Source organism: Mastigoproctus giganteus, chromosome 8 (assembly GCF_048544385.1).
Source record: "Mastigoproctus giganteus isolate SK-2022 chromosome 8, ASM4854438v1, whole genome shotgun sequence".
NCBI classification, from domain to species: domain Eukaryota; kingdom Metazoa; phylum Arthropoda; class Arachnida; order Uropygi; family Thelyphonidae; genus Mastigoproctus; species Mastigoproctus giganteus.
Window position 1 is genome coordinate 216,611,441 of NC_143582.1, and position 19,483 is coordinate 216,630,923.

The following is a 19,483-nucleotide window of genomic DNA, read 5'->3' on the forward strand; positions in this document are numbered from 1 at the left end:
CAGAATTTTTTTTTTTTTTTTTGGCTGATGCAGCATAAGCCTCAGGCTTCCTTGCACCACATAGCTATTAATAATAATAATAATAATCTACTCCTGAGACCGACTACCTCAGCCACGGAGTGAAAAAAGCCCGTGCCCATTAACGTTCGCATCATCGACGGAATTCGAACCAGACCCCTTTCAGGCCTGACGTAGCCGAGTGGTCTGGAGCGTAATTTGCAGTATCACGTCCTCTTTGAGTGGACCGGGTTCAAGCCCGTAACTACTAAATACGATTAACATTTGTATCGATGATTTATTGCAAACTGCACTGACCTGGTGGTCGTGCCGAGTATAACCAAGAACATTTTTTTTCTCACCCATTGTGGCGAGGACAGTGACGATATCACCGTGTTACCCGCGCAGACAAACGATCCATGGATGGATTGAGCAAGCTCAATGCTAATGGTATTCTTCCTCTTGCTCAGATTACTCACCTGAGGGGGGCATAAATTCAAATTGAGGAAAGACAATTGTAGAACAGATGTGCGGAACCCCTTTAGCCAGCGGGTGGTTGATAGTTGGAACAAACTTCCACTTGTTAGTGGAGGTCAACAACTTAAATAAGTTCAAGGCAGAACTAGACAAACATTTGGAGTAAATAGATAGATGAAATGGGAAGGGGTTTTTTTTGGCTGATGCTATATAAGCTTGCTTTCTTGAATCGTATGCCCTACCAATGCTAATGCTAACAGATGGAATTTTATTCCAACAGTCAACTGTTCGCTGGTTTTAGTATTATTATTAGCATATGGTGCAAGGAAGCCTGAGGCTTATGTTGCACCAGCCAAAAAAAAAAAAAAAAAAAAAAAAAAAATTTCTGAGTTACCCTGAGAGAGAGAAAAGTAGAAGGGAATCACTAAGGAAGAGAAGAATGATGATATCCAGCTCAGGACCCTGGGTGTGCCAAGCCCATACTCACCAGATGTGAGCCACTGGGGTGAGATTGAAGGCAAACCTCTGCACATCTGTCCTGCAACCATCTTTCCTCAATTTCAATGTATGTCCCTCCTGTGTGTGTGGTCTGAACAATAGGAAGAATGCCATCAGCATTGAGCTTATTCAATCCATTCGAATCCTTAAACGTCTGTCAGATCACTCCGCAAGCACCTAGTCTCCAGACGCTGCAATTTGCTTTCTATTATTTTTCCCTATTTTTCATAATTATTTGATTTCATTCTGTACTTTTGCTTGTTGTTTGATCTGCTTTAATTTATTAAAACATTTTTAATAAAAACATTATTCTCCTAACTGGAGTTATTAAATGAGTTTTAAATTTAATTATTATTTCAATATTAAATGAGTTTCAAGCATATGTTATGGCAACACAAAAGCGCAAACCAGTTCGAAGTTAGCGCCATCTGAAATTAGACACCATCTTATAAACCATTCATTATCATAACAATGATAATTGTAAACAAAAATTACCTATAATTAAAATTACGTAATTTACCTTTACACAGAAATTTTAATTGTTTTCGGTTTTAATTTTTAATAATTTATCAAACAATGGAAGTAAGATTATTATGTCACAATGAATATTTTACTATATAAAACAATTAGGGTAATAATGACTTCAGATCTGAAGACAAATCGCTAACTTTGTGCGAACTCCAAATTGTCAAATCAGAAGCACTTAGCAAATAACTGCCTATGGGTTTTGTCCTCATGAGATGACTTTAGCCCGTTCTGTTAGGAATGTAAATCTACCCCAAGATATACTTTCTCTACTGGTAAGTCACTCAACGCACATTTTGTGAGTGCTATGTTTCTTATATATGAGATGACCAACCGCCATTACATATGCAAGAAATTCAACTTTCGTTCGACACTTTCGTGAAGTGCTGTTCACTAGGAGATTGAAACAGCGTACTGTGAGATAACCCCAAATTTCCAGAATACGTTGTCTGCCATCCCCAGTATATACCACCTTACGAACACCTGTCATGAGACAATTGGCCTATGACTTGTGGGAAATTGTCAAAGCATTACACTTTCGTGAAGTGCTATTCACTGGGAGATAGAAACAGCGTACTGAGAGATGACCCCAAATTTCCAGAATACGCTGTCTGCCATCCTCAGTATATACCACCTTACGAACACCTGTCATGAGACAGTTGGCCTATGACTTGTGGAAAATCGTCAAAGCATTAATGCTGGCATATCGTGGACGAAGGTGATATCACCATGGTTGGTTGGTTGTGTGTGGTGGGAAATTTCATCTTGATTAATTCCGTTTTAGACTGAATTATTAAATAAAAGTTTTTAAGTAATAATGGTATTAATAATTTTTATGAAAATATTTTATATCGAACATTGCAAAAAAACAAAAGTTATTTTCAAATACAGGTTGCATTTTTAGTTCTATTTGTCTAGCAAATAGGACTACTGAGAAGTTCAATGAAGAAATGCGATATCAGTTACTGCATTTCATATTGAATTTTCAGAAATGGGCGCATGGGTGTGCATTGATAATAAGAAAGCTATGAAGAATGTTTTATTAAACATTTAGAAGGACGGTTGATATTTTTACCACTTTCTAATGTGAGTTATTTAGGTTAGTCTTTAGCACAAAGTTCCTACCCGTAGATCTAGCTCCGTCCACTGCTTAGAAGTGATTGGAAGATCTGGTCCTGAGAGGAAAGCCGCTTCCCGAGTTAAAACCAAGCGGCAAAGTGGCGGAAATCGTTCCCTATTAAAGCAGAGAGAGAGGAGGGAAGTGAATTTCTTCATTTGCTGCTGATTTTCAGTTTGCAAAAAAAATTACGCACAGGAACAGATAGGAAAACGGCATTCCCTCTATCGCAAAATCATAGTGATTAGCAGCCAGTCACCGTCAAACAGTGAGCGAAGGTAGATCTGCCCATCACTTGTTACAAAGTTTCATGGGAAGAACCTTGTACTACAGCCTAACCAAGTTATCTGCATATACTGTTGTATTTTTTATTTCCACTTATCCAGCCAACAGGACCACACAAATCAATGATGAAATGAAAGAGCAATTATTTTAAACTGAATTCACAGAGTTGGATGCATGTGTGTGGGTATTGATAATGAGAAATCTATGAAGATTAATCAATTAGGATGGTTGATATACTTAACCACTTCCTAATATGAGTTATTTTAATTGTTTTTTTTTCAATCTTCTACACAGTGAATATGATAACTATATTCCATTGCCTACAGTGTACATCTCAACTACAGGATATCAAGAGTAAGAAACCATTTTATATTGTTGCTACAGCAGTGAGTGTTGTATGGATGATGAAGTGTAGTATTGTTGCTATTCAACTATTGGCTTTTGTATATATAAAGAGTTGACATCTTGAAGTTCCTTATATGAGTATACAACTGTACAAATTTCATCGTATAAAACCGTTAAACATATCTCATTAGACTTGTGGGATAACTTCTGAGAGGGAACCATGCAACCCTCGCCTAACTCAGCAAAATTCTAAAAAAAAAAAAAAAAGATTAGATTGCATCATGGACACTGTATACAGGTCAGAAAGTCGAATTTTAAGAACGATGTGGATCTGTTGGAATGGGTGCACAGAAGAGCCAATGGATTAGTCATGGATATAAAGAGTACAACTACCACGAAAGACTTCAGTTCGGAACACTGCAGCGCATGGAAACTGGTCACCTGCAAGAAGCCCTGATCGAAGTGTTTAGGCGTCTCCGTAGGTGGGAAGAAGCAGCAGTGCGTAGCACACGCTTCTTGATTAGACCGGGGTTCCAGCCCGTCATCACCAAATACGGAGGATGCGGAAAGGTCAGGGAATGACCACCGCATATCCCGGAGCAATACGGCCTTAGTTGCTAATGCTCCAAAAAACCAAATAACAAACGAAGTGTTTAAAGTTTTAAATGGATTGAGTAAACTAAATGCTGTGGTATTCCTATTGTTTCTTGGATCATACGTACGTAAACGGAAATTACAGGTTGACTGTGCGATAGATGTGCAAAAATTTTCTTTCAGACAGAGCGTAATTGATTATTGGAACAAACTTCCATCTGGCGTTGTTGGAAGTCAGTGGTTTGAATAAATTTAAGAAAGAATTAGGCAAACTCTTTCTTAAATTTATCAGAGAGAACAGATGAGGTTGGCATTTTATTTTATTTTTAGGCCGATGCTATGTAAACTTGCTCCCTTGCAATGTTTTCCAGTACTAAGTTCAAAAATTCCTTGCGTCATTTACGGGATTCGAACTGAGGCTTTTGATACCGGGCATGGGAGTATAGCGATTATAACCATTCTGCTATCTGCGGGGGAAAATAGAATATATACGTTCGTAACTAATCTGTTTTAAAATATAAAAATAACACCACTTTGCAGACGTAAATACATTTTGATCTCATTGAGATAACGACTAGGATATCTCGGAAGGTAGTTAGCTTCTAATATGTGATACTCACCACATCAAAGAATTTTGTGTGGTCTGTATAGGATTCGTTAAAAGGTTCATTTTTGCCTACCACCTGAACAGCCAGGGTGCCCAGTACAATTTCCATCCTATGTGTATGTAGTCTTGCTCTTGCGTGTATATAAACATATAAGTGCCGTTCTCCTTACATTGGATGGAAAAGGTTCGAGTTGGAACCGTATTACTGACGCAAGGAATTTTAATACGCTTTTAGCATTAGCATTAGCATTAGCAGAGGCATATGATGCAAGAAAGCAAGCTTATTCAGCATCAGCCAAAAAAAAAAAAAAAAAACCCACTCCCATTTCACCCCTCCGTTCGTTCAAAATACCTGTCCAGTTGAGCTTTAAATTTGTTTAGGCTATCAACTTCAACAACAAGTGATGGAAGTCGGTTCCACCAACCAACCACCCGCTGGCCAAAGGCAAATTTCCGCACATCTATCCGACATCCGTCCTTCCTCAATTTGAATTTATGCCCTCTGAGGTGATTATTCTGAGAAAGATGAAGAATCCCATTGGCATTGAGCATGCTCAAACCATTCAAAGCCTTATACACCTCTATCAGATCACCTCGCCGGTGCCTAGTCTCCAGACTCTGTAATTTGCAAAACTTAAGCCTTTCTTCGTAAGAGCAACCCTTTGTTCCATTTACTAATCTTGTTGCCCTTCTCTGTACCCGTTCCAGCAGCTCTACATCCTTCTTGAAATGAGGCCTCCAGACCTGTATACAGTACTCAAGATGTGGCCTTACCATTGCCTTATACAAGGGAATAATCACCTCCTTATCCCTGCTAGAAAAATTCCTGTATATCATTGACAAGACACCATGAGCTACTCTTGCAGCTCGTCTGCACTGCTCAGAGAACTTCATATCTGCCTGCACAATTACCCCCAGGTCCTTTTCATTCTCCACCACTGTCAGTGTAGTACCGCAGAGTTGATACGTTGCTCTGGGGTTACTGTTTCCCATATGCAGCACTTTACATTTGTCGATGTTAAACCTCATTTGCCACCTCTCAGCCCATCTGTTCAACCTTTCCAGATCCTGTTGCAGCAGCATAGCGTCAGTATTGTCCTTAACGACCCTGCCAACCTTTGTATCATCTGCAAACTTGGACATTAAACTTGATATCCCATCATCAATATCATTCATAAACACCGAAAACAACAACGGACCCAACACTGAACCTTGAGGAACTCCACTAATAACATTAGTCCACGTTGAGCAGTGTCCATTGATTACCACTCTCTGTCTTCTGCCACTCAACCATCCCCTTATCCATAGCAGCAATTTGCCTCCAATGCCACACTGCTCCAATTTGTGCAGCAGTCTTCCATGTGCAACAGTATCAAAAGCCTTTCTAAGATCCAAATATATAATATCAAAGTTATTCCCTGCATCCAGTTCTTTTGTGACTACATCATAGTATCCAATCAAATTGGTCAGGCAAGACCTGCCCTTAACAAAACCATGCTGCGTCTGAGCTATAACTGAATTCTTGTCTAGATGATCCTGCAGTGCTTCTTTAACCAGTGCCTCCATTAATTTACCTGGAACAGAAGTTAAACTAACAGGTCTATAATTACTTGTGTCATCCTTTGATCCTCCTTTGTGAATTGGGGTTACATTTGCACATCTCCAGTCTATGGGTACCTCCCCTGAGTCCAAAGAAGCTCTCATAATTATGGCTAGGGGTTTGCATACTTCCTTTGCTGCCTCCTTTAATATAACTGGATAGATCCCATCCACCCCAGGTGCCTTTTTTATGTTTATCCTCAACAATCTCTCCTCCACTTTCCTCTCAGTTATTACAAAATCATCCAGCTCACTGCCAATGTTTACTTTACCTACATCATTCTCCTTCCTGAATAACTCCTCATGCATGAATGTAGATGCAAAATACTCGTTTAGATTGTTAGCCACCTGAGCAGGATCCTCAACTGTTGAACCATCAATATCCAGTGGACCAATCTGATTCATCCCTTTCCTTTTCGAGTTCAAGTTTCTTCACAACGTGGCTCATTTATACTCAAGAAAGAGTTGCGTGGCTTTTTCTCAAGGAAACTGGAGTTTATCGTCCAGAAATCAAACAAATCGATCGCAGATTACACACAATTTACAGACATAATACACACAGGCCAAAACCACACGAACAGTCACAGACAGAGGAAATAAAAATAGATGCAAATAAAACTGTGACTTCGGTTGAAGACATGTTGCCTCGTTGACGTTGAGTGCAAAGACTGCACAGGCTGTTCGACTGCAGTAATGTGAAGCCAGAATTGTGGAAATACATGATCTATCAGCTTTTGAAAAAGATTTTATCGTGGGTACATTGTCTAGCAGGAGCCACAAATCAAGGTAACGAAAGACATAACTAGTTTCTCAAAAGCATCCATCTCAAAGGTTTTTAATGACTGGAGAGCAAGTGGTTCTACATCTCAAAGGGGTAAATGTGGCAGAAAACTACAAGAGCAAAACTATCATACTCTTAGGAGGATTGTACAGAAAACTAGGACATCCAGTGTTGAAACAAATAACATCTGAATTTAACCAAACCCAGAACTGCCTTATTTCAACCCGGACCATGCCAAGAAATTGGGTATTAATGTGCTTCCCTATCCGGAAGCCAATTTTTTCAGAGAAAAACAGAAAAATCCACTTTCAGTGGTGCCAAAAACGAAGTGATTGGACAGTGGAACAATGAAAGAAAGTCATGTGGTCAGACGAATCACGATACACCTTGTTTTGCACTGATGGTAGTCGGAGAATGTGGCTAGAACCTCAAGAAGCGATGGATCCTGCTTTACTTTTAAGAAAACCCGAGCATCGAGAAATGGTATCATGATATGAGGAATGTTCTGTTAGAACAGACTGGGTTCGTTGATACCGGTGGAAGGTCGAATGTTATTCAGGCAGTACCTGAATTTTGTACAAATTTGTATCAGATCTACTGTACCCTGCAATGTTACACTTTTATCCCAAAGGTGATGGACACTATATGGATAACAATGCGACAGCGCATCGTTTAAGGATAGTTCGGAGAACATGACATGGATTCCACCATCTCCTTTGTCTCCTGCAGTCGTTTAAACCTCTAAAAACTTTAATTAATTAGCTTTAATCATTATGTACTAATATATAAATTTACATTACACACCATTGCATCCCATCTAACACTGCCTAGGCTCAAGGGCTAATTCTGGTCTAATGTACATTACTTCAACTAGATAATGGAAAATATTGGTCTTTTAGCAATTTCCTTTTTGGTTAAATCTGAATTTCGGCTTTTTCATTAACCTACATGCAGAAAACTTTTATGATTTTTGAAAAATTTATGATCTATTTAAAAAAATTAATTTCTGCAGAAATGCAATGGAAGCCGATTACAAGTTATTGTTATGGTGAACCTTCCAGAGACACTCTGGGAGTTTTGACTGGGTCTCAGTAGCCGTATTTTTTTTTAATATTTTTTTTATTGATTAGATGACTGATTTTTAGATCAATGTTAGAAGTCAAATGGGAGAATAATAATTTAGATATTTCGCATTTCACTCTTGTCACGGAAATGGTTTTAAGGAAGGGAATTTACTTACCGGATTCAAAATTCTTCTGGGATCCATTGTAGATGGTCTCTATTTGTATAGAATCCTTCGTCAAGGAGAGTTTTCTTGGAAAAAAAAAAAAAAAAAGTTGATTATTAATTACAGGCGCATTGTCTACTATCCGCTCATAATCTATTATAAGCTATATTACGAAAAGTAACGGGACACCTGCATGTTTAAAAGAACCTTTTATTCATATAATATTTAATAATGTGTTGGCCTATCTTTTTATTATCATTAGACATATGGTGCAAGGAAGCCTGAAGCTTATGCTGCGCCAGTCAAAAAAAATAAATAAATAAATAAAATTCCCGAATTACCCTGCGAGAGAGAGAGAGAGAGAGAGAGAGAGAGAGAGAGAGAGAGAGAGAGAGAGGAATCACCAAGAGAAGAATGACAATATTCAGCTCAGGACCCTGGGTGTGCCAAGCCTATACTCACCAGATGTGAGCCCCTGGGGTGTTTTACTTAATTACTCACTGTATCCTGATTGGTAGACTCAGAACCACCATCGTGTACTGTCATATTAGGAGCTACACGAGAGGTACTTAAACAGTTCATGTGTAATATATCTATAAACTGCGTGCGGTCTCTGGTAGATTTTGCTGTTTTGCTGGACGTAAAACCCGAGTTTTGCCCTCGTGGATAGCACAGTTGGTAGGATTGCCGTCCTCCCCACACCGGGTGGAAAAGACCTGGGTTTGAGTCCCGTAAACGACGGGTGGAATTTTTATGAGTCTTTTTCAAAACGTGGCTGAGTTAGTCGGTTTCAGGCGAAGGTATCATGGTTTTTCTCCCTGAAACTCGGGTTTTTCATCCAGTAAACAGAAAATCGACCATAGAACACACACACAATTTACAGACAATATATATGGAAAAATATGGCTTTAGTCGCTGACGCTCCTAAAACCCTATAACAACAACCTGAGTTTCCAGGAGGAGAACTTTGTATCCACGCCTGAGATCAACTAACTCAGCCACGGAGTGAAAAAAGCCTATAAAAGTTCATCGCGTCAATGACGGGAATCAAATCTGCGCCTTTTCCACCAGGTGTTCGGAGGACGGTGATTATAGCCACTTCTATCCCTGCGGACTGGTGGGCTCAAAACCATTTGATAACAGCAAGGCGGTATCTTGATCTATTCTTCCTTCAGAAAAGTGGTCATTTCAGGTGCCAGTTGCGGTGCTTTCGTCAGTTAGGCCTAAAAACTAAAAAAAAACAACTCAGAAATCGACGGTCAAGTTCATCCCAAAGGTGTTCAGTTGGGGGTTCTGGGAAGGCTAATGACGCTTTCGCATATCCATTTAAAACTAAGTCACTACATGCTGTGCAGATGACATAATTACACTGGCATTCTGAAAAGGGATCCTCCCCAAACTGCTATTATAGCATGAGAAGGAGAGAATCCTCCAGAATTTCAGTGTTCTACGTGACATTCAATGGCCCAAGCCCAAACCACGTGTAATAATCCCGTGTGTGCATGCATATTATCTGCCAAACCACACGGTTAGGCCACTTAACTGACGTTCACCTGCATCTGCCAGACCAATCACAGCCATCAGATCGAAAACTATGTACCATGATTCCGATTCATCATCCAGTAAAGCAGTTTTCCAACATTCCACTGACCAATTGAGATAGGTTTCGCACCAGGCAAGTCGCTGCCTTACATTGTGCCATGATGTTTGGTTTTTGTATTGTTACTCTTCCATAAAGTCGTTTGCCTCACACTTTCTGCATATTTTCCTTGAACTAATAACACTTCTTGTGGCCTTCTAAAACTCTTAGTTGAGGGTATTCAATGAGAACTGACGGCATCTACGTGCCGTTCTTCTGAGCACACTCTGGTCTTTTTCGTCAGTTTCTGAAGTTCACCTGAAAATTTTTTAGGTGAAGTATACCCAACGTTTCGATTTGATGATTATGTCAGTCATCTATTATCTGTGCTACAGCAACTCAATTCCTGCATCGCAGTTCGTTTGCAAGTACAGTATTAGTTCTGAAAACTAGCTTCGGTAGAATCCTGAAATGTTTCCAAAATAGTATTTGTATTATGCCTTGAGATAAAATTTCAATAAGCAACCTCATAAATAGTTTAAAAAAAGTGTATTGTTTTCAGTTGATTTTAGTTAAGCCTCAAACTATGTATTATTCCCTCTCCCTATTCACTATAAACAAGCAAGACAGTGTGCGATGGATGGATAATTTAATAGCTTCATAACATAATCCACTCTGCGTTATGTTTTACCAACAACAATCTGGAATATTGTCCCTCCAGTAACAGGGAGAGCCCTTGGACTTAGGCTCTTTAGAAAATACTATATTTGACTAGTCGTTCTCTTTTAATCCGATAACATCGCTCGGTAGGCAAACCGTTATCCAACAAAAACTCAAAAGCACTGCTGTGACCGGTTTCGGAACTATTTGGTTCCATAATGAGACATCAGATAGCCTATGTTAGGAACCTTGTGTCAAGCGGTGAAGAGATGTATCCAATCTGAAAATCTGAACGAGTAGCCGAGCGGTAATACAGAAGAAAACTTTCGATTAGAAACGTAAATTATGTCACGTGTATATTAAACCTGCATTGGGTTTTCCAGCCTACTTAATAGAGATATAGTATACGCGCAATGTCGAATAAGAGGTCACATCATGTTATTAGACAAAAGGCGAGGCCCCAAATATTTTAAGAATACCTTGGACTTTGATGAAGCGATTTTGTTAAACATTTTACTTTTAATTTCAATTTTATTGTACTGCGCGATATTTACTGTACTTTTTTCATGTGCTATTTGGGAGGAGCTCTAAGTATGAGTCGCAGTCCCTTAGTGGGTCACGAGTCACTTAGTGTGGGGTGTTACTCTTTTATTTAATTTTGCCTTATGATCGTTTTTTGATCGAAATCCTTTTATTTACAATGAAATCCTTTTATTTTTATGAAGCTGTAAGGTTCTATCATTGTTTTATTATCTGATATTATAATTATTAAAAGTAAGTGGTATATTTATTTTTTGCCATTCTAACCCAAATTAAATCATTTTTATTCATAGGGTTCGCACAAATTCATTTATCGTTTTAGAGTGTCGTGGTACTGTAAAGTTTCAGAACCCCTGATGTATACGGAAACCCCCCCTACTTTCTCTCTCAAAAAAAAAAAAAAAAAAAGAAAAGAAAAGAAAACAACCTACACTTGTACCGTACTATGCGGAATAAATTTCAATATAAAAATTCAATATTTTTCGTGGCTCTTTTATAACTGTTCTATGGCCACTAGAAATCCAGAAAATTCTAAAATCTCTCAAGTATCAGGTCCCGAAGTTGTTTGATTTGATTTGAGAGGTCTGTTGTAGGTAAATAAATAAATTCATTACAAATTCCAAGGAAGATAGGTGCTCACCTACTGAAATTGATTTTACACCATCACCAAGAACTAAATTTTACCCATATAGAGGATTATCCATTCAAGCAACCTAGAGCATAGTGTCCTGAGTCGCTCTAAAGTAAGCAACGCCTAGGGCAAGTGGTTCTATTGCGCCCCCTATTCTGTTTTATAAAAACGTCTTTTTTATATAATTTAGAGAAAGTAAATATTTAAATTTTTTTAAATTTTAAAATGGGTTTTAAATAAATATGACTACGTCAAGCAATAAAGATTTATTTGACGATAAAAACAACTTTTATTAAATATAATTACAGTATTTGAAAATATTCAGCAGGCATATAGGTATATGACGCGTGGGCTCTCGTGGGAAGCTAAGTTGGTATAAACCGTATAATCACCGTCCTCTCTGCACCAGGTGGAAAAGACCTGAGTTCGAATCTCATCAATAACACCAGAAATTTTTATGGGTATTTTTCACAACGTGGCGGAATCAGTCGGTCTCAGGCGAAGGTAGCATGGCTCCCCCCCAGAAATTTTGGTTTGTCGCCGAGCAAATCGACCACAGAACACACGCAATTTTCAGACATATTATATACGGCGCAATATGGCCTAAGTTGCTCGGACCTTAACCCTACGACAACCGATCAACCGTGACGTATGGGTTTTGTTTCTTGCAAAATTGACACGAAACAAAACAAAATACGCACACACATTTTAAAATCTAAATGAAGTTTAATTTCGAGCCTTTGGCCTAGCGAAATGCATCACAGTCCATGACAAGTCGATGTTGTTAGCAATCTCGTTTTCAGTTGGCAGCATCGCCAATGATGAGAGGCTCTCGTATGTCATTGTGGACCAATGACATACAAATGTAGGTTTAAGTTTCAATTTTTTGAAACTTTTTGACAACGGCAACCGTTATTGATAAGGTAGGTAAAATATGTAGCGCAGATATTTGGGAAGGTATCGCTCAAATTTGTGTCACTGATGAACTGAAGAGCAATCGTAATAAATCTTTCTCAGTGGGTAGAACAAAACAGAGATTTTTTCGGCTCGTTGCAGAGGTTCATTCCATTTATATCAGGATAGATATCATTCTGATATAAACGGAACGGACTTGTAAAGTCATGCAATAAGTATCTTAAGTATTTTGTTAGTTTTCCGTGGTTATATAAAAGTTCCTATAGTTTGTTATGATTTTAAAGCTGTTCAAACTGCTTTCTAATGTTTGAACAGCTTTAAACATCAAACATTTTTCGTCTACGTTTTCATGTAGGCTTATAAAAGAGAGTTAGCATCGAGAGATTCTGCAATCTCTTTTGTAATACGCTCGCTCTCTCTCTCTCTCTCTCAGGGTAACTTGGGAATTTTTTTTTGGCGAGTGCAGCATAAGCCTCAGTCAAGCTTCCTTGCACTATATGGCTAAATAATAATAATATTCATAGCATCTTCAAACCCGCTATTTATGTACCAAGAAAATTAGTCCAAGCACTCTTAAGCTGACACCTTATATATGCTTGAAATAAGATGTTGCACCATACAGTAATAGAATCAGAAATTTGAAGTCCAATAACCTATTGAAAATAAAACAAAGAACAACCTTTTGCTAGGCATTGCGCTTCATGTCTAATGCAAGCGTCCCCATAGGCAGAATTCAAATACCATCTTTTGTATTATTATTGTTGTTGTTATTACAAAACAAAAGAAGAATAATTTTATAATTATTTTATTATAAAAAATTGTTCAGGTTCAGGGCGCTCCAATCACTCAGCACCTGGAGCGATCGCCCCTTTGTCTCACCCAAAAGAAGGCCCTATGTGTACCAATGACTACCAGCAACATTGCACATTATGTCATCGGATATGGGGTGAAATATTATTAGACAGATATCAGAAGACAGTGTAGTAACGGTATTTAAGAAAAAATTCCCACCACCAGAATTTTCTTGCATAAATCATTAAGAGAAAGAAGAATCTTTAAGGAAAAGAACACCTTTATTCTTTAATTGTAACATTTCCAAAGTAATACAATTCGCAAAGTAATACTCTACGAATGATATAAGAAAAATTTCATAAAAAACAAATTTTATTGCAAACCCGTGGTCCCCTCTATGAGGAGGTAGGATGCAATCACTCCGATGACACCTGCTCCAAGCTTTGTCGAAATAAATGCGAAGGATAACAGTGCTAATTACAGATGAGCAATGTAATAGTACAAAGGTCATTCAAATGAAAACTGCAAAAGATAAATAAAAGTTGTATTTCATCAAAAATAAGGAAACTGCATGTCACTCTTCAATGTAGTCGCATTAGGTTCCCCAACTTCCCCTAACTTTGCACTAATTCTTGGATTCGTCGAGAGAAGTTTTGTGGTTGCTGTTTAAGTCATTCTTGTACCACCATCTTGATTCTCCATCTGACAGTAAGTTAATATGGAAGAAGGGGTGATCATCAATCTTTATCTCTGTATCTGATTTATTGTAGAACTAGAACAAATCCTCAAGCCTTCAGGGGAGGCACATTATAGCCATAGAAGCTGATGCGCCAGAAAAATATCCAAAACAACCAACCAACCAACCTTTAGGGGTGTGGGGACGGGCATTATCATGCATACATCTGATGATAGAAATCATATTTCTTTTGACTTGCTGGCTTTAAATTATTCAGAATCACTTCACAGTATTTCTCAATCGTCATTGTTTCTACTATCCAGATAGTGTTCCAGAATCCAGTGGCAAAACTATATATTCTGGCTCTCCACGTAATCTTTCACATCATACCAAATCAGTTGTCGGGCCCCTGACTCCTCGGTCCCCCTCTCTCGCGGTGGCGGACCTGGTGGTGTGGTTGTTCGCCACTGCCAGAATCATTCCTTTATGATCCTCTAATATATTGAGTAACACTGTCCCGGCTGAACCAACACTAATCTTGCATACAGTGGCAATTTCTTCAATAGTAATATGACGATTTCCTCGTATGAGTTTTTTCCACTGCCGCTATGGCTTCTGGTTTCGCAACACGATGTGCTTACCATAGTCAGGGAGAATCCACAACGCTTTCAATAGTGTTCTTCAACTTAGTCACCCATCGGTGGAATTGCCGTTTACTCATTCTTGCTTCGCCATACTGAGCCAACATTCGGCAACAAATTTAAGCAGGTTTTACTCCTTCTGAGTTGAAAAATCGGATTATATGTCGCATTTCTAACTTGGCTCATGGCTACAAGGGTGCTGTCTCCTTGAATATTGACTGCTTCCAAATAACGCAAGCATGTGATTTCGTGTAAGAATTCCATGTGGAAAACAGATTTTGATCAGGATTGTCATCAGATTTTTAATAATATGCATTTTATGTTTGTTTTGCTATTTTAATTTAAATGACCTTTGTAGATGTTGCATACGCCATCATTTTCGGATCAGAAAAGAGAAGGGAAGGTCCATAAAAACGTGTTATTAATAAATTCCCTGAAATGAAACAGGACCTATTTTTAAATCGCAGTTCTTCAAACTAACATTCAAGGTTATTATAATTTTTGTTTATCATCAATCGGAAATTTGGAGCGCCTACAAAATGGTGCCTTGACGGTTATTCGTATTTCCCCAAAACCGGCCTTATGTACATGAATAAACGAATAGTAAATTAATATACATTATAGAGTATTTTAGGGCAAGAGCCTCGTGCTCATGTTAGACTAACGTATAGGTTAGTGCGATGGCATCGGTTTAATTCTAGCCTTCTACCAAAGTGGTTGAATTGGCATCGTTTTAATTATATCTCATATTGTGAATACCTTCACAACTGAGGCATCTCTCATATTGTGGAGTTATACTTCATAATTGGGTTGTCACTATTGCAACACTAGGGTACCTGCCCACCCACCGATGAGAAGCCAATAAGCTTCGAAACGGTGCCGTATGGATGGTGGCATTCGCTGAGAATAAGTAACATTAGTCTTCTCCACTGGTGAAGTGTTATTATTCGAGGAAGTGCAATACCGTGGCAACTCGTGAAGGCATTCACAATATAAGATATAATTAAAACGATGCCAATTCAACTACTTTGGTAGAAGACCACGAATTAAACGGATGCCATTGCACTAACCTATACATTAATATACATTTTAATAGGCCAATCTTAATTTGGTACCTCTGGATACAAAAATATTAAATCGAACCTAGTGTATGTGGACTTTAATTTGAGGACCACGTTCAAAACAAAACAAGAACCCAGAGTTTTGCCTTTAAGCCACAGAGTAAACAGAAAACTAATACGCATCATCGTCGTTGCCTGACTAGAGGACAAATACCAGTACCATGCAATGTGTCCTTGGCTAGTTGTCACTTACAGGGAGATCAGAGCCATCAGGTGGAGGAATAAATAGTCGAAGTATGTTAAAATTATTTAAATTTATAAATAATAAAATCGCAATGTTTGTTTTTTAACTAGAAAAATCAGTTTGTCAAGAAAGCATTTTTATCAGTTTATTATTAACAGAGGTGTTTTCTTAGTGAACAGACCATGTTCAAAGCAGCGAAATGATATGAAACGTATAAAAACTTGGCATCTTGCCAATCATATACATATATGAAAAATAAAGAAAAAGAATACACAAATTTTGGATAAAAATACATAAATTCAGCTATACGCCATGTGATATTTTAATTATTCATACTGATTATAATAAAATTAACAAATTAATTGCCATTAAACTTAATTTACGGGATTAATTAATATGGTGGAGGTATACAGCATGTCTGCCGGCATGTAAATTTATATATTTAGTTAGCAACGTGGGGCGTTGGTTGATTATATGAATTATTGTCAGAATAGGTGATCCCATGGAGATTAAAAAAAAAATAAAAAAAAAAAACGAAAAATTATGATCTAAAAACTAAAATGTATTTAATTATTATTATTATTAATTAAATACATTTTAGTTTTATTGAAGCAGCTTCCTTCTTTACAATGTTCTTTCTATCTATGAAATATTAAAATGGTACGCCAGTCGTCAGGACACATTTCATAGCCAACATTTATTTTTTTTTTTGACTGTGTGATCGCTACTAGATAAAAGTGAAAATAAAATAAAATGTATACTTTCACAATGGCAACGTCCCATAACTATTATACAGTTAGCTTATTAATTATACTTTGTTTATTTTTCATGCAAGTAGACATTCGCCTTTTCGAAATCACGCGCACTAGTAATCACGTGTCTTATTTCAAAACTTGCAATAGGCGTAGTCTGCGGTATAACTGAACATACTTTTTTGAGACTGAAGTGCCCTAAATATACTTCTTATACTCTTTGAGGTGTGGTATTGTATTAATATTAATCTTTTAAATATTACACTCTGCTTAAAATACGAATTAATAACACTTACCCGACAAACCAAGTCCAACAGAAGTCTTCAATCCAGCTGAACGACACACACAAGGCTGTCGTTGCAATTTTATAACTGTGACGTTTCAGAGCACCTGAGAGCATTGCTCAATAGTCAGACTGATAGCATTGAGAAGTTGCTATTGTGAAATTATTAAGATTTTGTCTCACTTTCTTCCACAACCACTTGTGCGATATGATATCGATATCAAAAGGTGAGCAGCAAACGGATTTTTAGCTAATAGGGCTGAAATCTTTATGGTATAACAAATAATTTGAAATCATCATCATTATGAGCCATTAAATATTGTACGGTACTGTAATGTAATATTCTTATTCTGAATATTTACTACTATTAATTTGTATTAATGCTTTTTTTTTTTTTTTTTTTAAATTCTGGCTGATGAAAGATTCTTCCTGTTTGATTTTTTAAAAAGTAGTTGATAACTCAAATGTTTTCAATAAAGTAAAATTACAAAAAAGGGTAAATGAATATAATTTGCAGGTAAATATGCGGAGTACAAAATAAATTATTTGTTAAATTTTAATTATTAATTAATTATGTGTTTTAATATTTTGAGTTTTCACATTATAATAATAAAAATTTAAATATTACAGCATTGTAAGCAACATTCATAGGCGGCACAACGGTCAGATGTAACCCAAAATTACATTAGTGCCTGGAAACGCACAGTTTTTTTAATTTATTTTTTCTCTTTTTTTTACTTGCATTTTTATCTTTCATCAATGGAATGGATCCATTGAGTATCCCACAATTTGTGTGGTTGACTAAATTTTGAAAATGGGCAATCTGTGCAATGCCCAGTATTCAAGTGTGTTGATATGGAAGGAAAAAAATATATATTTTTGAATTACTGTTTATAATCATGAAAACTGAAAGCATTTATCTACAAAAACATTTTTTTGTTTAAATTTGTCATTAAAGAGTACAAACATACATTCCAAAAACGATGTGAATAGCGTTATTCTATTACATGAATCATATCAATTACTCAGTTTGGAGTAAACCATGTCAACAAGTCTGCTTGAGTTTCAGGTTCCACGACAACTGCCTTTGTTTTCAGAACGGCATTTGTTAAACTGATATGGGAGACATTACAATCTGTTTACTTTTGTCGATTTAACAGATACGATTTTAATTATTTTAATCTATAATGAAGTTCATAAGAGTTCCATTTGCTGCTGTGGTAAGATGAACTTGGGAAACAGATATGCTAAAACCATTACAAGTAAATGCTGATAGGGGAAAATTTTGACGCACTGCAAATACTGTATTGAAGAAAATACTTCTTGCTGTTGAAGTATCTCTTACAATAAGTGCTCTGGCCCGACGAGAGGGGGGAGGGGATTAGAGATATATAGCACCGGCCCCGTGATTCTTTCCAGAGGCCCAGCCGACACCTTAATATTACTTTCCTAATATTAAGGAATTATAATAGCAAAAAATCTACTAACTTTAAATAATAAAAATGTTTTTATTTTATTAATTTTTTTATCTTAGTGATTTATTGTAGTAGTAGTAGTAGTAGTAGTAGTAGTAGTAGTGGCACATGATGCAAGAAAGCAAGTGTAGGAGCTTATGCAGCATCAGCCAAAAAAAAAAAAAAAAAAAAATCACACCATTCCCTCCAAATGCCTGTCCAGTTCCTCCTTAAATTTATTTAACCTATCAACTTCTACAACGACAGATGGAAGTTTGTTCCAGCAATTAACCACCCGCTGGCTAAAGGCAAATTTCCGCACATCTATTCTACATCTGTCCTTTCTTAATTTGAACTTATGTCCCCGTAGGTTGGTAATCTGAACAAGTGGAAGGATCCCATCAGAATTCAGCGTGCTCAACCCATTCAAGGCCTTATAGACCTCAATCAGATCACAGCGCAGGTCCCTAGTCTCCAGCCACTGCAATTTGCAGAACTTAGCCTCTCTTGGTAAGAGAATCCCTTCATTCCCCTCACCAATCGTGTTGCTCTTCTCTGTACACGCTCAAGCAACTCTACATCCTTCCTAAAATGAGGCCTCCAGACCTGTACGCAGTACTCAAGGCGTGGCCTGACCATTGCCTTATACAGAGGGACAATCACCTCCTTTTCCCTGCTAGCAAAATTCCTATATATCATTGACAAAACCCCATGACCCGCCCTAGCAGCCTGTCTGCACTGCTCAGAAAACTTCATATCTGACTGCACAATTACTCCCAGGTATTTTTCATTTTCTACCACCTTAAGTGTAGTACCACACAGTTGGTACGTTTCTCTGGGGTTACTTCTACCCATATGCAGTACTTTGCATTTGTCAAGGTTGAACTTCAGTTGCCACTTCTTAGCCCATCTGCCCAAATTATCTAGATCCTGTTGCAGTAGCACACTGCCATTACTGTCATTAACAACCCTGCCAACCTTTGTGTCATCTGCAAACTTCGACATTAAGCCTGATATACCTTCATCAATATCATTGATAAATACACAAAACAACAGAGGACCCAACACCGAACCCTGTGGGACTCCACTAATAACATTAGTCCACGAAGAGCAGCACCCATTGATTACCACCCTCTGTCTTCTCCCACTTAACCATCCTTTTATCCATTGTAGCAACTTACCCTTAATACCATTCTGCTCCA

At 37.6% G+C, this 19,483-nt stretch overlaps 1 protein-coding gene across 1 annotated transcript in view; it reads right to left on the reverse strand.

Annotated features, from left to right (window-relative positions):
• The window catches only part of LOC150082285 (galectin-4-like), a 46,800-nt gene extending 29,902 nt beyond the window's left edge, over positions 1-16,898 (reverse strand). Inside the window, exons 1-2 of the mRNA XM_090380103.1 lie at positions 16,841-16,898; positions 8,066-8,139 (exon numbers count right to left, since the gene is read on the reverse strand). Of these exons, the coding sequence (XP_090236229.1) occupies positions 8,066-8,092 (27 nt within the window). The 5' untranslated portion in view covers positions 8,093-8,139; positions 16,841-16,898. The remainder of the gene's footprint in view (positions 1-8,065; positions 8,140-16,840) is intronic.
• Between the last annotated feature and the right edge of the window lie 2,585 nt (positions 16,899-19,483).